Here is a 22,802-nt window from a genome sequence, read left to right on the forward strand (position 1 = left end):
CTGACAAATCAATTACATGCTATGCTTATGCCAACCCAAGGCAAATTCAGTACCTAGTACATATTCTAGCCATCAACTACTTACTATCACCAGAATTACAAATGAGAGAACATTGCATTTTGTACAGTCTTTTCTAAATATAGCCTAAATACCCCTTGCTAATACTTTTTTATATTGTCTATTCTGTGTAGTATTTCCATGTCTTCATATGTACAAAGTGGATTTTTTTGTGTTTTAAGAGTAATTTGTTGACTGAGATGTTGTATTGCTCTGCATACAGTCCTATGTTATTCTGTACATTCATATCACATAGTTTGGGCAACCTTGCCCCCTGAAAAATTTACAGTCTGTAACATTCTTCTCAATGAGGTTTTGAGTTCCTGGTTCCTCAGACTGTAGATCAGAGGATTTAAAAATGGGGTTAATGTTGAATAAAATATAGAAGCCACTTTGTCCTCTGTCAAATGATACTTTGCATTTGGGCGGAAGTAATTGAAGATAATAGTACTGTAAAATATAAAGACCACAGTTAGATGGGAGGAGCAGGTGGAGAAAGCTTTGGATCTCATGGCTTTTGATGGGATTTTGAGAACAGTTCTGATTATAGTGATATAAGGGAAAATGATAACTGATAAAGCAACACCTCCATACAATATCCCAGATAGGAATATAAGCAATACATTGATGAATGTGTCACTACAGGAGATCTGAAGCAACTGGGGCAGGTCACAAAAGAAACTTTGCAAAGCATCAGGCCTGCAAAATGTCAGTTTGGCTAAAAACAGAGTGTGCAGCAAGGTATATATTGAAGCAAAACTCAAAATGCCTGATACAAGCTGAACACAAACTTCCCAGCTCATTATCTGCATGTAGTGAAGAGGGCGGCAGATGGCAATGTATCTGTCATAGGACATCACTGCCAGCACAGACATCTCTGATACAGCAAAAAAGAGAAAGAAGTAGATCTGAGTTATACAGTGTTGCACAGAAATGACCCTTCTACCTGTGAGTAAATCAAAGAGCATTCTTGGGACAGTGACTGAGGAGTAACTCATATCCAGACATGCCAGGGTTCCAAGGAAGAAGTACATGGGGGTGTGAAGATGGGAATCAGTGAAGATCAGGAGAAGGATGAGAAGGTTCCCAGTCAGAGTTATAAGATAGATGAGGAGAAACACCAGGAACAGAGGAAGCTGAAGACTTGGAAGATCAGACAGACCAGCGAGAACCAACATATACACTATTGTTTGGTTTTCCATCTCACTTTCATGTTCCCTATACATAAATGTTCACATAATAATTATAACCAATTAAAAAAGCAACCATCAGAGTCATCCCTCCCCAGTTAAACAAAAAAGATCTAAATTTAAAAATCAAGTAATAATAGCAACTTTGCATTCTGCTTTGTTGGGCAGATTTTTGTTTGTATTTTTTTTAATTTTTCACAAATCATATTTTCTATCATTATAGTAATTGGTCCAAAACCGTAATTAATTCATAATTTATTAAGCATAAAAACTACAGGAACGTTAGACAGTCCTGTTAAATTCATTATATATTGTATTGTTTTGTTTTCCATATACTTTGATGAACCTATGTACATTGTGAGAAGAAAGAAAATTGTTTAGTCATAGCAGTTATATTAGATTAGAGGAACGGAGCTTCCATTTGAAGCAGCATAGGGGGGTTTCAGGTTGGGGAATGCCCTGCAGGGGGATGTTGGGTAGGGGGTTCCTCACGGTGAGGGCAGTGAGGTTGGGGAATGCCCTGCCGGGGGATGTTGGGTAGGGGGTTCCTCACGGTGAGGGCAGTGAAGGGGTTGGGGAATGCCCTGCCGGGGGATGTTGGGTAGGGGGTTCCTCACGGTGAGGGCAGTGAGGTTGGGGAATGCCCTTCCTAGTGATGCTGTAATGGCAGATTCTGTTAATGCCTATAAGAGGGGCCTGGATGAGTTCTGGAACAAGCAGAATATCCAAGGCTATTGTGATACTAATACCTACAGTCAGTATTAGTGGGTGTATATATAGTTTATGTATGTGAGTGTATAGATTGGTAAGTATAGGTTGTGTGCTGGGTTTACTCGGATGGGTTGAACTTGATGGACTCTGGTCTTTTTTCAACCCTATGTAACTATATTTATTGGTGCCTAATGACGTGGTAGAAGAGAATTTGAAGTTTTAAGACGGTTTTGGGAAATGTAATCAAAATTGCCAAGTTTGGTAGTATGAAGTAGAAAGATATATTTATAAATTTTGGAATCAGAAAAATGTTTACTTTCCAAAAATATATGCCTTTCTGGGGGGGGGGTGTTGCTTTTTTTTTTTTTTTACTTTTATCCTTATAAAATGTAGTAAATCTGTTGATTTTCCAGTAGCTGATATAAAAGAAATGATAGATCATTTGGGGAATTATTATTCTGAGGACCGTTCATGGTGATTTTTAATGATGAGCGAATCTGTCCCGTTTTGCTTTGCCATAAAAGATAACCCTTTTACAATTTGAGTTTTCTTTGCTTTGTGGTTTTAGAGGTTTTCAGGTTTTTTGACACTGGATTTTATGTGACAATATGAAGAAGTAACGGTTATCATGTGGCAAGACCAAAAAAAATTGCAGTTTTTGCCACTTTTCAGTGACTTTTTTTGTTCATGCCTTTTCTGTTCAGATCTTTTGATAAATGACTGCCATTCCTGCAACTTTTTTTTTCATGGTTTCAAACAATAATAAAAATCTGAAAAAACAAGTTTTAGTAAATGCCTCCCCCCTCCTTAGCGTCTTGGTACATCTTGTTACAGAATTGGAATCACGCATTGCACAAAGTTTATATGTTTTCCCCGTGTTTATGTGGGTTTCCAGTGGTACTCCAGTTTTCTCTTCCACTTCAAAACCACACAGTAGGGTTTATTGGTTCCCAATAAAATTGACCACAGTATGTAAAATTACTGTTCACCTAAATTAGTATTATAAACACATATTTATAAAGTGCCAATATATTTCACAGTATAACAGGTATATACATTGTCATTTATTAAGCTGCCCAAACCTGGAGCTTTGATATTTTTAAGAAATTCTATGGCCTTCCTTAACACAGGTTTCCACATTAAGGGCCTTCACTGAAAAGTGCCTCTGAAGGGGTGCTGAATATTGAAGAGTTAATACTTTAAGTCAGCTTATAAGTCCCTAAATGTATAACAGAAGTTTAACAACTTGTGCTATGTTTAGTGTATAGCAGGGGGCTCAAACTCAATTTACCTGGGGGCCGCAGGAGGCAAAGTCAGGATGAGGCTGGGTCGCATAAGGGATTTCACAAAAAAAAGTCGGGAGCTGCTGATTGCGGAAATGACGTTATGCCATCATAACAGTTATTATGGGAAGACGTTCTGTGTGCACAATTAGCTCCTTACGTCTTCCCATAATAACTGTTGTGATGGCATAACGTCATTTCTGCAATCAGCAGCTCCCGCCCGCCGCGCCTTGCATTATCCCTTGAATCGCAATAAAAATCGCGATCCATTCATTCGGCGTTGGTGCGGGCCACAAAATATTGTACCGAGGGCCGCAAATGGCCCGCGGGCCGCGAGTTTGAGACCCCTGGTGTATAGCATCCTGTTATTGTAACTTACATTTCCCATGTGGTTAAGGACTGCGTGCACTGGGGCATCCAGCCAATCGGGTCCCTCCCCAGTGTGTAGTTAGGCTGGATGATGTCACAGACTGAGAAACAGGGGACACAGTTCTCTGATCCACTACAGTTACATTGATGTTTCTTATGGCTATTGAAGGAAGGTATGGAATATGATATAAAAATAGCTGAACCAAACGTTTTTAACCCATAAAGCTTTTAAACCTTATCTAAATAGACTAAGGGACCTGTAAAACCAAAGATTTTCTTTTGTTCTTATTGCACATTGAATTATCACATTAAAGGTTATAACACAGCTTTCTTTATTGACAAAGTTTTTTAGTTTATTTATCCAATGTATCCAAAATTGGCAATCTTTGTAAAAACTCTTTTCATGGCCATTTTAAGCTCCTGGTTCCTCAGACTGTAGATCACAGGGTTTAAAAAGGGGCTTAATATTGCATAAAATACAGAAGCCACTTTGTTATCATTAAATTGCTCATTTGCCTTTGACTGATAGTAGTTGAAGAAAGTCGTGCTGTAAAATATAAAGACCACAGTTAGATGGGAGGAGCAGGTGGAGATAGCCTTAGATCTCATTTTTGATGGGATTTTCAAAACAGTTCTGATTATACTGATGTATGGGTAAAAGTCCAAATAACGTCCCAAAGATAAATATAAGCAATACATTGATGAATGTGTCACTGCAGGAGGCCTGAAGCAACTGGGTAAGATCGCAAAAGAAACTTTGTAGGACACTTGAATAAATTTGAAGCAACTGGACTTGTTTAGTAATCATTGAAGACGTTTCACTAAAAGCCTGGGCTGTAATTATAGATACTGTATATACTCGAGTATAAGCCTAGTTGTTCAGCTGAAAATGTCACCCTCGGCTTATACTCGAGTCGGGTGCCATGGGTCCCTCCAGACTAGCACCCTCTTCTGTCCTTTGTGTGCAAATTAGGCCACCCACAACCAGACCCTCCAGTGCCTGTTGTTTTTGTTGACCCTCTTCTCCACTTACAGAGCTAGTTTACTGTTATCTTTGAAATAAATATTTAAAAATGTAATACCCCACTGATGCCTCAATTAATGTCATTTTATTGGTATTTATTTTGATTAGTGAAACTTAGCAGTAGCTGCTGCATTTCCCACCCTAGGCTTATACTCGAGTCAATACGTTTTTCCAGTTTTCTTAGGTAAAATTAGGTACCTCGGCTTATATTCGGATCGGCTTATACTCGAGTATATACGGTAATCTCTTTTGAGTTGTAATTCCACTAGTGCTGGAGATACACAAATATTATATGCCTACGGTACACTGGAATTGTTTGCAAAAATCATACTCTTCAATGGGCTTAGCCAAGAATTATCAGAAGATATGAGAATCTTCACAGACAATAATCAGAAAAAATTGGTAAAAGTCTGGTAAAATTGCAGTTCCTACAAAATGGAAGGTGGTATCTCCTCCCTCTTTTATAGAATGGGTTTGTCTAGTGGAGGAAACCAGGAAACTAGATGCAATTATGCTTTTAATACATAATGAAACAATGCAATATTGGTTTACGTGGAGACATTGGATACAGTCCGGCTATTGCTCTGAGCATAGACTATGCTTCATAGGTTCATATTACTTCCTGTTAACCCTCCGTACAACCACTGTATCTGTTTTTGCTCCTGTTTTATGTGTAAACTTCCCCTTACCCCTTCTGTTCTGTAACCCCTTCCCTATCAATGAAAATTAATAAAAGAAAAATTGAATAAAAAAAATAAAATCTAGTAAAATTGTGTAGTAACCAGTGTACCAATAAACCTGTGAGAACATTATCTATCAAATACAAACTTACCAGCGACACAGATTCCTTTGCAAGTTTACTAGATTGGAACCAGTTTTTACTCTATTTGATTTCAAAACAATTTCTCAGTTTTGTAATGAGCTACTAATTTTACCAATTTTTTTATAGAAAATGCTGGCTAAGTGATTTTAGAGATTAAGATACCCCCACAGACATATATACATAGAATTCTTTTTGGCTTATTTATCAGTCTATGGAGAACATTTACTAATCCTCGAATCCGAATCCCGAATGGGAAAAAAACAGATTGGAAACGAAAATTTAGTGATTTTTTCGTCACCATCGCGATTGTTTCATATTTTACTTGACTTTTTTGTTGCCGTCACGACTTTTTTGTCGCCGTCGCAATTTTTTTCGTATTGAGCAATTGTAAATGGCGGAAAATCCAATCCGAATTTTTCGCGACTAAAAGGTCGCGGAAAATATATGATAAAGTCGTAACGGCGACGAAAAAGTCACGCAAAATATGGAAAAAACGCGACAGCGATGAAAAAGTCGCAAAAATACCGATCATTATGAAAAAAACGCATTTGGACGCTTTCGGACGTTCGTGGATTAGTAAATGTGCCCCTTTGAGTTTGAGAATTTTACAGTGTTTTTCTAATTTGAATAAACTCACATTTCAAAAACATTCAAATGCTTACTTTTTTATTAATATGGAAAACTAATTTGAATTAAAAAAAAAAACTCCAATATCTCTCATTTGTGAGTTTACAAACTCGAGAAAAACTTGACTTTCTCAAATCAAAAATGTTGCTTGACTTTGGACAAATCCTACTGACTTCTATATAAACTCGCAAGATTTTAGATGCCGAAGTTTTACGTTCGATTTCGGGGTTTTTGCACTTTATAAATATCAGACGTCCCAGTTTTAGGATCATAATTTGAACTGTGCGACTTTTACCTCTTAAAAACTTGAATCCTAAAGAAAATCAAACACAAACGTTGATAAATCTCCGCCTTTATTTTGATTCACAGGTACTGTTTTCTTATTACAGGTATAGGACCCGTTATCCAGAATGATCGGGACCAAGGGTATTCCGGATAAGGTGTAATTTGGATCTCCATACCTTAAGTCTGCTAAAAAATCAATAATTTTAACAATAACATTAATTAAACCCAATAGGATTGTTCTGCCCCCAATAAGGGGTAATTATATCTTAGTTGGGATCAAGTACAGGTACTGTTTTATTATTACAGAGAAAAGGGAATCATTTAACCATGAAATAAACCCAATAGGGCTGTTCTGCCCCAATAAGGGGTAATTATATCTTAGTTGGGATCAAGTACAGGTACTGTTTTATTATTACAGAGAAAAGGGAATCATTTAACCATGAAATAAACCCAATAGGGCTGTTCTGCCCCAATAAGGGGTAATTATATCTTAGTTGGGATCAAGTACAGGTACTGTTTTATTATTACAGAGAAAAGAGAATCATTTAACCATTAAATAAACCCAATAGGGCTGTTCTGCCCCCAATAAGGGGTAATTATATCTTAGTTGGGATCAATTTCAAGGTACCGTTTTATTTCTACATAGAAAAAGGAAATCAGTTTTACAATTCTGAATTATTTGATTATAATGGAGTCTATGGGAGATGGGCTTTCCGTAATTCAGAGCTTTCTGGATAACGGGTTTCCGGATAAGGGGTCCGAAACCTGTACCAACACATATTTGTAATTTTTACATTTAAAAAGATCAAGAAAAAGTGAAAGTGGGAATTGCATAAAATGGTTATTGTACTGTCTTTGCCACCTATAAAGGCCTTTCATGTATTGAAGGTTCTAATCCAACACCCAATCTGTTTTACAATTTCTAAATGTTTTAGAAATATATACTGAGATATATATCAAGAGATACATAAAACAATAAGACTTACCTGCGCACATCAGACACCAACCAACTTTCATTTCAGGGCAGCAGGTCTTAAATAAACCAACCAGCTGATCTCTAGTGGATAATTATAATGTATAAATTTAGACCAGTCTCGAGAGTGGATCTAGGAAATTCAATGTAAGGTGTTTTTTAATTGACAATTGGTTGGCAAATTTGGCCAAACGCCTTTCCTTATGTAGATGAGAATTTAACAATGTTAATAAATATGTATTGTAATATACTTATAGTTAAGATGTTAATTGGGTTCTGATGCCCCATATCCACACTAGAGGGTGGGAAATGGAATGTTATAATCTATTGCTCACAACCAATGAAAAGTTACAAACTATTTACAAAGATTATTTTGTGGCCTTTTAATACATTTCCATCAGTTAAAGAATCAGGAGTAAACTGCGTTTTAAATGCACCGCTGGCTTGCAGGATTACAGTCCTAGGTTTGATTCCAATCAGCAAACTGCAAGGTGTTTTCCCTATAATTATGAAAGAGTGTTAAGAAATGGGTAGTCCACCTTTGAATTAGGATGGCCATTTACTAATGGGTTTTTTCCACGATTCAATTTTTTTCCACCAAAAGAAAAAAAAGTTGCTACACTTTTTGAGATTTACTGTGTGTCAAAATGGCTACATATCCATATCCGACAATTCGCCAGATAAAACTTGCCAAGATCATGTAGAAGCCAATGGCAGATGTCACTTCCCTTCCTTTGAGAATGCTTCTTTTGCTTTGAAACTTTAGAGGTTTCGGATTTTTCACACAGTTTTTTGTGGGACATTTTGAAAAATTCCGAGTTTTGTGACTTTTCTGGGACTTTTTCCCACACAGCCCTAGCCAAAATACTAAAACTCTGATTCTTACTGAAGATTTCGCTAGGTGAAAAAAAAAAATTTCCTTTTAGTGATTTTATAGCATTTTGCATTGTTCTTTGTTACTTGTCTTTTCTCATGGACATTTTGTCTGCTATATATCAATTTGGGTGCCTCTGTACAACATATAGTTTGGTAAATTTATGCATTTTGGGCATCAAACTGTTCAGTAGACCCCTGACGTTCATATTTTACAAAATGTGGGGGTACATAATGGGCAAAATGCAAGCTTTGTGACGATTTTAGGAAATGTCAAAAAACCAATATGTTTAGCATAGCTTTGTAGTTTGGCAGTTTGCAATAGAAAGATGTATTTACCCATTTTTGTTTTGTCAGAATGTGTACTTTTGGAAAATATATGGTTTTCTAGGGTCTCCATACTGTTAGGGGGTCTTATGGCACATACAGTAATACACATACTGAGTGCAAAAAGTGCTCCAGCCAGAGCATCAGATGTGAAAATTCATATGCACTATTTTTATTTGGGTGCCCCTGTACCCCACACAGTTTGGTAAATCTATGCATATAGGGCATCAAACTGTTCAGTAGACCCCTGGCGTTCATATTTAGAATATTTTATGTTGATACGTTATAACATGTGGGGGTACATAATGGGGTAAAATGCAAGCTTAGTGACGATTTGCAGAAATGTCATAAAAACTGTTATGTTTAGCATAGCTTTGCAGTTTGCAGTAGAAAGATGTATTTACCTATTTTTGTTTTGTCAGAATGTGTACTTTTGGAAAACGTTTGGTTTTCTAGGGTCTCTGTACTGTTAGGGGGTCTAATGGCACATAATACACATGCTTATATTGCAGTGTATTCACTTTGTATACACTAACTTCCTTTTGAGGTCTCTAAATACCAGATACTTTGGTGATCCTATGTACAATGGGCATCAAACTGATGGCTTTCATATTTAGGATGTTTTTTTCTTGGTACCTAATGCTATGTGGGAGATAAGGTGCTTCAAAGTGGGAGGTTTGGTGCAATTTTCAGGCATTTCATCAAAACCGACTATTGTGGGAAAACATTGCAACTCTGTAGTTTGGGGTAGAAAGACACAGGTACCCATTTTGAATTCACCCAAATGTGTACTTTCCAAAAATATATGGTTGTGAGGGGGGCAATGTATTTTTTTGTGTTTTTACCCCACAAAAATGCAGTAAATGTCTTGAATTTTCAGTAGCTATCAGGGGCAATTTGTATGCACTAACTTTATTTTGGGGTCTCTTAATGCCAGGTACTTTAGTAATCCTATGCACAATAGGCATCAAAATGTTCAGTGGGCTCTTGACTTTCACAATTATTACATTTTTTCTTGTTACCTAATGTAATGTGGGAGATATGATGGTTGAAAGTGAAAGGTTTGAGGCAATTTTTTTGGAATTTTTATAATTTTTTATAGAAACTGCTAAATTCAGGAAAGCATTGCTGTTTGGTACTTAGGAGTTGTAAGACATAGTTACCCATTTTGGATTCGGCAGAATGTGTACTTTTCAAAAATATATGGTTTCCTGGGGTAAAGCTAATGTTCTGGGATTTTTGACTTTGGAATCTAAAGTATCCTGTATTCTGCTGTAATGCTTTGAAAATTTGGTAATTTACTGCTGGGAGTTTTTAATCTATAGTCTGAAATCTCCATAAAACTATACATATTAGGTATTGGCACTGATTTGGTTTTCCAAATCAGTTGAATTTGTGTCCACAAAATAATATGTTTCTCGTATAAATCCCTATATCATGAAAAATATAATTTTTTTTTTTGTATTTAAGTATTTCAAGAGTAAAATTAGCTTATATTGAAATTCTTTTTAAAGCTTTTTTTAGGGATATTTTAAGTTCCTGGTTTCTCAAACTGTAGATCAGTGGGTTAAAAAAGGGGATTAATATTGTGTAAAATACAGAAGACACTTTGTCCTCAGCAAAATGGTCATTTGCATTTGAGCGAAAGTAGTTAAAGAAAATAGTAGTGTAAAATATAAAGACCACGGTTAGATGGGAGGAGCAGGTGGAGAAAGCTTTGGATCTTGTGGTTTTTGATTGGATTTTTAGAACTGTTCTGAGTATTGCGATGTATGGGAAAAAAGTGAGTGCTAAAATTCCCAGTCCGAATATTATCCCAACAACAAAAATAAGCAATACATTAATGAATGTGTCACTACAGGAGACCTGAAGCAACTGGGGCAGGTCACAAAAGAAACTCTGCAAAACATCAGGCCTGCAAAAGGTCAGTTTAGTTAAAAAAAGAGTGTGCACCAAAGAATGTACTGCACTCAAAACAAACACAACTAAAACAAGATGAACACAAACTTTCCAGCTCATTATTTGCATGTAGTGAAGAGGGCGGCAGATGGCAATGTATCTGTCATAGGACATCACTGCGAGCACAGATATCTCTGATCCACAGAGACAGAGGAAGAAGAAGATCTGAGTTATACAAGCTCTTACTGAAATAACCCTTTTTTGTATGAGTAAATCAAAGAGCAATTTCGGGGCAGTGACTGAGGAGGAACACAAATCCATACACGCCAGGGTTCCAAGGAAGAAGTACATGGGGGTGTGAAGATGGGAATCAGTGAAGATCAGGAGAAGAATCAGAAGGTTCCCAGTCAGAGTCATTAGGTAGATCAAGAGAAACAACAGGAATAGAGGAAGCTGAAGACTTGGAAGATCAGACAATCCAGCAAGTAACAAAATATACACTATTGTTTGGTTTTCCATCTCACTTAGGTACTGCCTATAGATATAAACAAAAACGTAATTATGATAATAAGTTTCCTCTACTGTACAAAGTATGCACAGTATGCACTTACTGTGGAAACACTACTATATGAGATACCTATAACCAGTTACCACATTTAGAACCACACAGCATGGGTCAACACTGAAGTGCAGTGCATTGCACTCAACCATAGAGCTATAGTACTCTCCCAGTTATTGGTTCCCCCCCCCCCCCAACACTGTACCAACTTATTCACAAGAGAGGTATTACTATTGTTAATATTTCAACTTAAAAAAAAAAAAGATAATTTTGCCATTAACATGGATGTATAGATGCAGCCAGCAAATTTTTACATTTTGTCTCACCATGTTCAGCCACCATTGTTTGAGTGTTAAATCCTGCCTCTAGATGAGTGCAAAGACTTGCCAGAAAAGCACGTAGCATCAAAAACGCGCTAGGCAATGGACCACCTGGGGGCAAATGTTTAACAAGTTTACTAGATTTGCACTGGTTTTTACTCAATTTGATTTCACAACAATTTCTCAGTTTGATAACAAGCTACTGGATTTTAACCAATTTTTGATAGAAAATGTGATTTAGGGATTAAGGTATCACCATACACACATATACATAGAAGTCTTAATTTTGACAATTCACAAGTAATGTTTGACATTACTACCAAAACATATTTCTTACAATGTAATTTTTGCAGCTGAGAAGAGCAAGAAAAAAAGTGAAAGTGGGATTTGCAAACAATGGTTATTGTACTGTCTTTGCCACCTATAAAGACTTTTCATGTATTGAAGGTTCTAATCCAAAGCCCAATCTGTTTTAAAATTTCTAAATGATGTTTTAGAAGAGCATACTGCATATTCATGTTTTTTTTTCTGGCTGCACTGCTAAAGAGATAGATAAGACAATGAGACTTACCTGCGCACATCAGACACCAACCAACTTTCATTTCAGGAGAGCAGGTCTTAAATAAACCAACAAGCTGATCTCTAGTGGATAATTATAATGTATAAATTTAGACCAATCTCGAGAGTAGATCTAGGAAATTCAATGTCAGTGGGAAAGGTGTTTTTTTAATTGACTACTGGTTGGCAAATTTGACCAAATGCCTTTCCTTATGCAGATGAGAATTGAACGATGTTACTAAATATGTATTATAATGTACTTTGGGGACCATTCATTAAACCCCCAAAAAAATTTTAGAGAAAAAAACAGTTTTTTATAGAACTTTTTGTAATGTCCACGATAATTTTGTTAAAATTCCATGACTTTTGCGTGGTTTTCATTAACTTCCATGAAACAGTCATATTTTTTGCAAAGGGTACGACCATTTCGGAATTCATTCAAGCTTTGGTATCGTTGGAGCTGCAGAGTGCCATTGAGCCCTATGGGAGACTTTCCTTGGGCCAGGTTGGAGCTGCAGAGTGCCATTGAGTCCTATGGGAGACTTTCCTTGGGCCGGGTTGGAGCTGCAGAGTGCCATTGAGCCCTATGTGAGACTTTCCTTGGGCCGGGTTTGAGCTGCAGAGTGCCATTGAGCCCTATGGGAGACTTTCCTTGGGCCGGGTTGGAGCTGCAGAGTGCCATTGAGCCCTATGGGAGACTTTCCTTGGGCCGGGTTGGAGCTGCAGAGTGCCATTGAGCCCTATGGGAGACTTTCCTTGGGCCGGGTTGGAGCTGCAGAGTGCCATTGAGCCCTATGGGAGGCTTTCCTTGGGCCTGGTTGGAGCTGCAGAGTGCTATTGAGCCCTATGGGAGGCTTTCCTTGGGCCGGGTTGGAGCTGCAGAGTGCCATTGAGCCCTATGGAAGACTTTCCTTGGGCCGGGTTGGAGCTGCAGAGTGCCATTGAGCCCTATGGGAGGCTTTCCTTGGGCCGGGTTGGAGCTGCAGAGTGCCATTGAGCCCTATGGGAGGCTTTCCTTGGGCCGGGTTGGAGCTGCAGAGTGCCTTTGAGCCATATGGGAGACTTTCCTTGGGGCGGGTTGGAGCTGCAGAGTGCCATTGAGCCCTATGGGAGGCTTTCCTTGGGCCGGGTTGGAGCTGCAGAGTGCCATTGAGCCCTATGGGAGACTTTCCTTGGGTTGGGTTGGAGCTGCAGAGTGCCATTGAGCCCTATGGGAGACTTTCCTTGGGCCGGGTTGGAGCTGCAGAGTGCCATTGAGCCCTATGGGAGACTTTCCTTGGGCCGGGTTGGAGCTGCAGAGTGCCATTGAGCCCTATGGGAGGCTTTCCTTGGGCCGGGTTGGAGCTGCAGAGTGCCATTGAGCCCTATGGGAGACTTTCCTTGGGCCGGGTTGGAGCTGCAGAGTGCCATTGAGCCCTATGGGAGACTTTCCTTGGGCCGGGTTGGAGCTGCAGAGTGCCATTGAGCCCTATGGACGGTTTCCAAAATCAAACATTGAAAGTTTCAAAGTCAGAAAGGTTTTTGTGCAGTTTATGAATGTTTGCATCCAAAAATTTTGTGAAAATTTCGTAACGCAACCACAATATTTTCATACGACCGAGAAAAGAATTTTCGCGACATTTTCGAACATCAGAAATAATCGTGGTTACTCTGAATTTTTTTTTTTCGATCGTGGTTTAATGAATGGGTCCCTTTAGAATTAAGATTTTAATCGGGTTCTGACACCCCATATTCACACAAGTGGGTGGGAAATGCCACACTATATTGTATTACTCACAACTAATGAAACGCTACAAACTATTTAATGAGATTAACGTAACTGTGGCCTTTTAATACATTTCCCTCAGTTAAAGAATCAGGAGTAAACTGCGTATTAATAGCCCTGCTGGCTTGCAGGATTAGAGTTCTAGGTTTGATCCCAATCAGCAAACTGCAAGGTGTTTGTATGTTCTCCTCTTGCTTTTGTGAGTTTCCACTAGGATTCAGGTTTCCTCCAAAACCAAACAGCGGGGTCAATTAATTTCTTATAAAATTGACTGCAGTGTGTGTGTGTTTGCGTGAATGTAAAAAAGAATAGAAAACAACGCAACATTTTCCCCGTTAAGCACATTTTTCAGTTTTAAAAGATTCGCTCATCCCAAACGATCAGATTAATTTTCACAATTCAGATTTTTTTGCGCCAGAAAAACTCAGAAAAGTTGCTACTTTTTTGAGGTTTGCTATGCATCAAAACAGCTACGTATCCAAATCCCACAATTCGCCAGATCATGCCCAAGTCAATGGCAGATGTCCCTTCCATGGAGGATTCTTTTTTTTTTCTTCAAATTTTAGAAGTTTCAGATTTTGAAAGCTGTTTTATTTGCGTGTCAAGTTGAAAAAGTCGAGGTTTTGGTGCAACAAGTCGAAAAAATTAATCATTTTGCGACTTGCGACATTTTGTCCTCAGCAAAATGGTCATTTGCACTTGAGCGAAAGTACTTAAAGAAAATAGTAGTGTAAAATATAAAGACCACAGTTAGATGGGAGGAGCAGGTGGAGAAAGCTTTGGATCTCATGGTTTTTGATGGGATTGTTGTGAGTATCGCAATGTATGGGAAAAAAGTGACAATTAAAATTCCCAGTCCGAACATTATCCCAATGAGAAATATAAGCAATACATTGATGAATGTGTCACTACAGGAGGCCTGAAGCAACTGGGGCAGGTCACAAAAGAAACTTTGCAAAACATTTGGGCGGCAGAAGGTCAGTTTAGTTAAAAACAGTGTGCAGCAAGGAATGCATTGTACTAAAAACAAACACCATTAAAACAAGATGAACCGAACCCCCACCCACATACCCCATACCCCCTTTTTACCCAGTTTTGTACATATAACCAACTTCCTTTCTTACCCCTCCCTACCTGATTTCTTCTCTTTCTAACTGTTCTTTTTTTATCATAATTGGATACCTTATCCGGGTGAAGGCCCACTGCCACATGGCAACTAGATGCTGTACGATCAGAAACCTAAAAGATATATACGTTACACCACCTCACTCAGACTATGCTACCTGAAAAATACACTTCAGGGACTCTGCAGATCTACTAGAGCAACCCCGATATACTGTAACAGAGATGTAGCGAACTGTTCGCCGGAGAACTAATTCGCACGAAAATCGGGTGTCCACAAGTTCGCAAGTTTGCGAACTTTTAGCGATGTTCGCAATTTTGGGTTTGCCTTAGTTGGAGCCAAATTTTGACCTCTCACCCCAGAGCCAGCAGATACATGGCAGCCAATCAGGCAGCTCTCCCTCCTGGACCACCCCCGGACCACTCCCTTCCATATATAAACCGAAGCCCAGCAGCCATTTTACATTCTGCCTGTGTGTGCTTGATGAGTTAGCATAGGGAGAGAGCTGTGCAGGGATTTGAGGGACAGTTTAGGTAGCTTTGCTGACTAGTAATCTACTTTCTACTGCTCTGTATGTAGCTGCTGTGGGCAGCTGTCCTGCTGATCTCATCGGCTGTAACCCAATAGTCCTTGTAAGGACTGCTTTTATTTTCTGATTACTGTTACTCTTCTTTTAATTGTGTACTGCAGCTCCGTCTGTGTGTGTTGGAGACATCATTTTTTTTTATTTGTGTTTTTTTACTTTGCTACTGTAATTTATAGAGCCCAGTGCTATTAGTCTAGCTGTGTTGGGGACTGGTGTGCTGCTCCTAGTAGTTCACCCCCAGCACCAACCAGAGATCACTTTTTTTTTATTATTAATTTTTTTTTTTTTAATTTAACTTACTGTTCTATAATGTGTCCAGTGCTGTTTGCTGTTATTCATAGTAGTGCACCAAACACGTTACACATAGTAGTGACATTGCATTGCAATAAAATCACCTGAGCGATGTTTTTCCACCAGCAATAATATATTCCGTATCCACTACTGCGGCGTTTTGTCTTTGCGTGGGAACCGGCCGTAACCTTTACACGACTTGATTGGCATGTAGGCGCCGGACGTTTTAAAGCAGTTTATTACACAAGTTTAGAAATGTAGTGTGATTTCTGCCCTTTACAGCACAAAACGCAACGCTGTGTCAACAACGTATTTTTCAGAGAAATTTTTGCCCTTGATCCTTCTCCTGCATGCCACTGTCCAGGTCGGGGCACCCTTTAAACAACTTTAAAATCAGTTTTCTGGCCAGAAATGGCTTTTCTAGTTTTTAAAGTTCGCCTTCCCATTGAAGTCTATGGGGTTCGCAAAGTTCGCAAAAGTTTGCACTTTTTGGCGGAAGTTCGCGAACGGTCTCGCAAACTTTTTTTGTGAGGTTCGCTACATCTCTATACTGTAATACCAGTGATCATGTTTTTGATATAACATTTTTGTTATCTTGTGCAAGCCATGTGTACAGATGGACCTTCTGTTAATGCAACAAAACTCAATAAAAAAAGCCAAAAACAGGTCATTGGCGGATTTTTGCCAAACAGGTCAGAAAATTAATAGTGGAAAAGATCACCGCGCATCCAAAAAGAATTGTCTCTCTATTGACAAGCAATATTTGAAAGTTGAAAATCACAAAATATTTCTATAACCTTAGGTTTAATAAAATACTATTACAAAAAAAAATAATAATAATAATAATAAAAATGAAAATAATTTAACCAGACAGTGAATGGGAAGTCTGAAAATCTATTTTTTCTTCAGTTTTACATCAGTCAAGATATTTTAGCTTGTTTAAGAATGCAATTCAGTTTTTCACTCAGGTTTTTCTCATAACTTCATTCAGCCATGATAACATAGTTACAATTTTCCATAAATATGGGCAAAAAAAATTGGAAAAGATTTGGAAACTGGGGCAAAAATGGCAATTGCTTGTGATTTTTTAGTCTTTTGGCACAACTTTTCCATAAATGTGCCCCCTAATGTTTTACAATCTTTCTATGTATTTTATTCTGTCTCTTTCCCTGAATCCCTTGAATTTGCTGCCCAGCAGTCACCGTGGGGAACTTGCTTGCCCTCAACTTCACTTCTAGGTTGTAAATGACCCCCAATTGTCTCATTCTTTTGTGTATTGTAGGAACTTTCTGAATCACATTTTCTATAAGAAAGGTTTTTAGTCACTGTAGTTTTTTATTTGCAGTGTTTGTAAAGTTTTTCTTAGTGATATTTTGAGTTCCTGGTTCCTCAGACTGTAGATCAGTGGGTTTAAAAAGGGGGTTAATATTGTGTAAAATACAGAAGACACTTTGTCCTCAGCAAAATGGCCATTTGCACTTGAGCGGAAGTAGTTAAAGCAAATAGTAGTGTAAAATATAGAGACCACAGTTATATGGGAGGAGCAGGTGGAGAAAGCTTTGGATCTTGTGGTTTTTGATGAGATTTTTAGAATTGTTGTGAGTATCGCGATGTATGGGAAAAAAGTGACAGTTAAAATTCCCAGTCCGAACATTATCCCAAGGACAAATATAAGCAATACATTGATGAATGTGTCACTACAGGAGGCCTCAAGCAACTGGGGCAGGTCACAAAAGAAACTTTGTAAAGCTTCTGACCTGCAAAATGTCAATTTAGCTAAAAAAAGAGTGTGCACCGAGGAATATGCTGCACTAAAAACCAACACACCTGATACAAACTGAACACAAACCTTCCAGCTCATTATCTGCATGTAGTGAAGAGGGCGGCAGATGGCAATGTATCTGTCATAGGACATCACTGCCAGCACAGATACCTCTGATACAGTAAAAAAGAAGAAAAAGTAGACCTGAGTTATACAAGCTGGTACAGAAATAAACCTTGAGTCTCTGAGTAAATCAAAGAGCATTCTTGGGACAGTGACTGAGGAGCAACTCATATCCAGACATGCCAGGGTTCCAAGGAAGAAGTACATGGGGGTGTGAAGATGGGAATCAGTGAAGATCAGGAGAAGGATGAGAAGGTTCCCAGTCAGAGTTATAAGATAGATGAGGAGAAACACCAGGAACAGAGGAAGCTGAATATGTGGAAGGTCAGAGAGTCCAGCAAGTAGCAACATATACACTGTAGTCTGGTTTTCCATCTCCCTTTGGTATCGCCTATATAATGAACAAAAACTTAAATCAGTGTTTTCTCTCTTAAGCTACACAATTTGCACTTACTCTGGAAACACTACTATATGACTTATAATACCACCTATAACCAGTTACCACACTATGGGGCACATTCATCAAATCCCGAGTTCGAATCCCAAAATGGGTAAAATTCGGCTTGGATACTATAATTTCTGCTGATTGCATATATCATGAAAATGCTTACGAAAAAATCGGAATAGTCACAATAATATCGTATTGGCGATCCGAAAGTCACAAAATTTTCGTACCAAACGATTGGAAACAGCGGGAAAACCTTTCCGACTTTGATCCTTCTGTGCATGATTTTGGAAGCCTCCTATCGGCTAAAGCCAAAAAACACTACTCGCTACTAATACTTCTCGATCTCTCTGCTGCTTTTGACACTGTGGATCACCCTCTTCCCCTCCAGACTCTCCGCTCTCTTGGCCTTCGTGACACTGCCTTATCCTGGTTTTCATCTTATCTCTCAGATCGATCCTTCAGTGTCTCTTACAATGGGGAATCAACTTCTCCCTTGCCTCTTTCTGTCGGGGTTCCTCAAGGCTCTGTCCTGGGCCCCTTACTATTTTCTCTCTATTCCTCCTCACTTGGCAAATTAATCAGTTCTTTTGGCTTTCAGTACCACCTCTATGCTGACGATACTCAGATCTATCTTTCCTCTCCTGATCTCAACCCAGAGCTTCTAACTGGCGTCTCTTCCTGCCTGGCCGCTATCTCCACTTGGATGTCCCAACGTTACCTTAAATTAAACCTCTCTAAAACTGAACTGGTTCTCTTTCCCCCATCCAACGCCCACATTGTTCCCGAGGTATCTATACAGGTTAACAATTCTACCATCACCCCATCTTCCCAGGCCCGGTGCCTTGGGGTTATCCTTGATTCTGCCCTGTCCTTCACTCCTCATATCCAATCACTTATCAAATCATGTCACTTTCACCTAAGAAATATCTCCAAAATACGATCATTTATCACCCAAGATGCTGCCAAAATTCTTATTCACTCTCTTATAATATCTCGCCTGGACTACTGTAACTCCTTATTAATTGGCCTTCCCCTCCAAAGACTGTCCCCTCTCCAGTCCATAATGAACACTGCTGCCAGGCTCATACACCTCTCCAACCGCTCCTCCTCTGCCATGCCACTCTGCCAATCCCTGCACTGGCTTCCCCTACCATCCAGGATAAAATTCAAACTAATGACTTTCACATTCAAAGCAGTTCATAACTCTGCCCCACCCTACATCTCTGAACTCATCACTAGGTACCATCCAACCCGCTTGTTACGCTCCTCTACTGACCTGCCCCCCAACTCCTCTCTCATTCCCTCCTCACACGCTCTCATTCAAGACTTTGCAAGGGCTGCCCCCCTTCTCTGGAATTCGCTCCCACAAACTGTCAGACTTTCTCCCAATCTCTCTGCCTTCAAGAGATCTCTAAAAACGCATTTATTTAGAGAAGCTTACCCTAATCTAGTTTAGCAATACCCTGTGCCCCACCTCTCACAACTCTGGTCATGGCCATTCCCACACCTTGTGTCTCAACCCTTTCTCCTTGTAGAGTGTAAGCTCTTTTGGGCAGGGCTCTCTTCACCTCTTGTATCGGTTATTGATTGCTTTATATGTTACTCTGTATGTCCAATGTATGTAACCCACTTATTGTACAGCGCTGCGGGATATGTTGGCACTTTATAAATAAATGTTAATAATAATAATAATAAAAGCCTCCCATAGGACTCAATGGCACTCTGCAGCTCCAACCCGGCCCAAGGAAAGTCTCCCATAGGGCTCAATGGCACTCTGCAGCTCAAACCCGGCCCAAGGAAAGTCTCCCATAGGGCTCAATGGCACTCTGCAGCTCCAACCCGGCCCAAGGAAAGTCTCACATAGGGCTCAATGGCACTCTGCAGCTCCAACCCAGCCCAAGGAAAGTCTCCCATAGGGCTCAATGGCACTCTGCAGCTCCAACCCGGCCCAAGGAAAGTCTCCCATAGGGCTCAATGGCACTCTGCAGCTCCAACCCGGCCCAAGGAATGCCACCCATAGGGCTCAATGGCACTCTGCAGCTCCAACCCGGCCCAAGGAAAGTCTCCCATAGGGCTCAATGGCACCCTGCAGCTCCAACCCGGCCCAAGGAAAGTCTCCCATAGGGCTCAATGGCACTCTGCAGCTCCAACCCGGCCCAAGGAAAGTCTCCCATAGGGCTCAATGGCACTCTGCAGCTCCGGCCCAAGGAAAGTCTCCCATAGGGCTCAATGGCACTCTGCAGCTCCGGCCCAAGGAAAGTCTCCCATAGGGCTCAATGGCACTCTGCAGCTCCAACCCGGCCCAAGGAAAGCCTCCCATAGGACTCAATGGCACTCTGCAGCTCCAACCCGGCCCAAGGAAAGTCTCCCATAGGGCTCAATGGCACTCTGCAGCTCCAACCCGGCCCAAGGAAAGTCTCCCATAGGGCTCAATGGCACTCTGCAGCTCCAACCTGGCCCAAGGAAAGCCTCCCATAGGGCTCAATGGCACTCTGCAGCTCCAACCTGGCCCAAGGAAAGTCTCCCATAGGGCTCAATGGCACTCTGCAGCTCCAACCTGGCCCAAGGAAAGTCTCCCATAGGGCTCAATGGCACTCTGCAGCTCCAACCCGGCCCAAGGAAAGTCACTATACCCAAGCTTGAATGAATCTGAAACTTTCGTAATAGGCGCAACAATACGATTTTGTGTAATAAATTTTGCCGCAAGGTATGAAATTGTTGCAGAAAATACGCTCAGAGTGTTCATACATGTTTGTGCATTAATAAATGTCCCCCTTTGGGTTAACACTGAACCGAAGAAACTTGGACTCCACCATTTAACTACTCTCCCACAAAGTTCTGTCTTATGTTTAAAGTGAATAAATCTTTTAAAAATCATTTTTGTTTGTTGTCTTTTATTATCATTGCTTTAATTTGTGTTTAAGGATAGAAATTGCCTTACTGGTATTTATAGGCAGCGTCAGACTGGCCCACCAGGATACAAGGAAAACTCCCAGTCGGCCCAGTTGTCAGTCGGCCATCCTTCTACTAGTCATTTGGCCTAATTCATAGTTATTTCCTATTTTTGTAGGGAAGAAAGATGGAAGGGTAGATTATAATTTGTAAAGAAAAGAGACTAGGGGGCTGATTTACTAACCCACGAACGGGTCGAAATGAGTCCGATTGCGTTTTTTTCGTAAAGATCGGTATTTTGCGATTTTTTTCGTATTTTTTGCGATTTTTTCGGCGTCTTTACGAATTTTTCATTACCAATACGATTTTTGCGTAAAAACGCGAGTTTTTCATAGCCATTACGAAAGTTGCGTAAAATCTTGCGATTTTTCGTAGCGTTAAAACTTGCGCAAAATTCCATTCAATATCTATGGAAAATTGGCAGCTTTTAATGCCAAGTTTTTTATGGCAACTTTTTGCAGGTTTATTCTTTAATACCTGCTATTTGAGCTTCTAAAAGATCTGTTCTGCTATGGAAAATGTATAACAGTGGTGGGGAGGAAGTCAGAAGGTCTCCTTGTGTGGGAGGAGCTATACTGCCCAACTGTACTGATATGTTCGGAGTAGGAACAGAGGAAGCTGAGGAGTTGGTAGATCAGACAGACCAGCAAGTAGCAACACAAACACTATTGTTTGGTTTTCCATCTCACTTTGGTATTCCCTATAGAATGAACAAAAACTTAAAAAATGATAAAATATCAGTGTCTTTTTTTCTTTAATATAATTTACAATGTTCTAGCTTAGGTTTAAAGTGAATACATAGGCAGTGTCAGACTGGCCCACCAGGATACCAGGAAAACTCCCAGTGGGCCCTCCTTCTACTAGTCATTTGGCCTAATCCATAGTCATTTCCTATTTCTGTAGGGAACAAAGATGGATTAAAGAAGAGAAAAGTTACACGCCAGTAAGGATCACATTGTTTCTTTCATTTTCATAAACTCTTGAATGTTCCGATAAACTAGGAAACTAAATAAATAAAGTTTCCTGACAATATACCATTCAATATCTATAGAAACGTGCCATCTTTTACTGGTCAAGTTTTTTATGGAAGTTTATTCTTTAACACCTACCATTTGAGCTTCTAAAAGATCTGTTCTGCTATGGCAAATGTATAACAGTGGTGGGGAGGAAGTCAGAAGGTTTCCTTGTGTGGGAGGAGCTATACTGCCCAACTGTACTGATATGTTAGGAGTAATAGAATTTATGATATGATGATATGATGCAAACGTTACAACCATCAATAAGTTGTAGTCATAGAAGGGGCCTTGGCAGTAAGTTAGCAGACCTACTGGTTAGTGGGCCAAGACCAAAATTTGAATTTACAGACTGTAAATTTGTTAATCACTTGGCCTTTTGATGAACTATATTGCCTATTTTTTTCAGCTGCCCTGTAACACTTAAAAGCCAGGGCTGTAATTATAGATAGATCTCTTTTGAGTTGTAATTCCACTAGTGCTGGAGACAGACAAATATTGGTGTTACTAAGTATGCCTAAGGCACACTGGAATTGTTTGCAAAATCATACTCTTTAATTGGCTAAGCCAAAAATTATCAGAAGATATGAGAATCTTCACAAACAATACTCAGAAGAAACTGGTTAAAGTCTGGTAAAATTGCAGTTCCTAAAAAATGGAAGATGGTATCTCTGCCCTCTTTTATAGAATGGGTTTGTCTAGTGGAGGAAACCAGGAAACTAGATGCAATTATGCTTTTAATTCATAATAAAACAATGCAATATTGGTCTACGTGGAGACATTGGATACAGTCCGGCTATTGCTCTGAGGTACAACAAACATTCAAGTTAGGTATAGACTAGGTTCATATTACTTCCTGTT

The 22,802-nt window shown here is 39.5% G+C and overlaps 3 protein-coding genes across 3 annotated transcripts; all 3 read right to left on the bottom strand.

The window, feature by feature from the left end:
• Nucleotides 1-305: 305 nt before the first annotated feature.
• Nucleotides 306-7,386, bottom strand: LOC105948380 (olfactory receptor 1G1). Its single transcript, XM_031893811.1, is given in 3 exon segments — nucleotides 306-1,206; nucleotides 2,873-2,939; nucleotides 7,356-7,386. Coding segments are annotated over 3 exon segments (999 nt in total).
• Nucleotides 7,387-7,607: 221 nt separating this feature from the next.
• Nucleotides 7,608-10,960, bottom strand: LOC116407792 (olfactory receptor 1468-like). Its single transcript, XM_031893812.1, has 2 exons — nucleotides 10,364-10,960; nucleotides 7,608-7,637 (listed from the first exon to the last, which is right to left on the bottom strand). Exons 1-2 carry the CDS (start codon nucleotides 10,958-10,960, stop codon nucleotides 7,608-7,610), a joined length of 627 nt encoding a protein of 208 aa, XP_031749672.1.
• Nucleotides 10,961-16,961: 6,001 nt separating this feature from the next.
• Nucleotides 16,962-17,903, bottom strand: LOC116407793 (olfactory receptor 146-like). Its single transcript, XM_031893813.1, has one exon. It carries the CDS (start codon nucleotides 17,901-17,903, stop codon nucleotides 16,962-16,964), a length of 942 nt encoding a protein of 313 aa, XP_031749673.1.
• Nucleotides 17,904-22,802: the final 4,899 nt, after the last annotated feature.

This window comes from Xenopus tropicalis, chromosome 9 (assembly GCF_000004195.4).
Source record: "Xenopus tropicalis strain Nigerian chromosome 9, UCB_Xtro_10.0, whole genome shotgun sequence".
In the NCBI taxonomy this organism is placed as follows: domain Eukaryota; kingdom Metazoa; phylum Chordata; class Amphibia; order Anura; family Pipidae; genus Xenopus; species Xenopus tropicalis.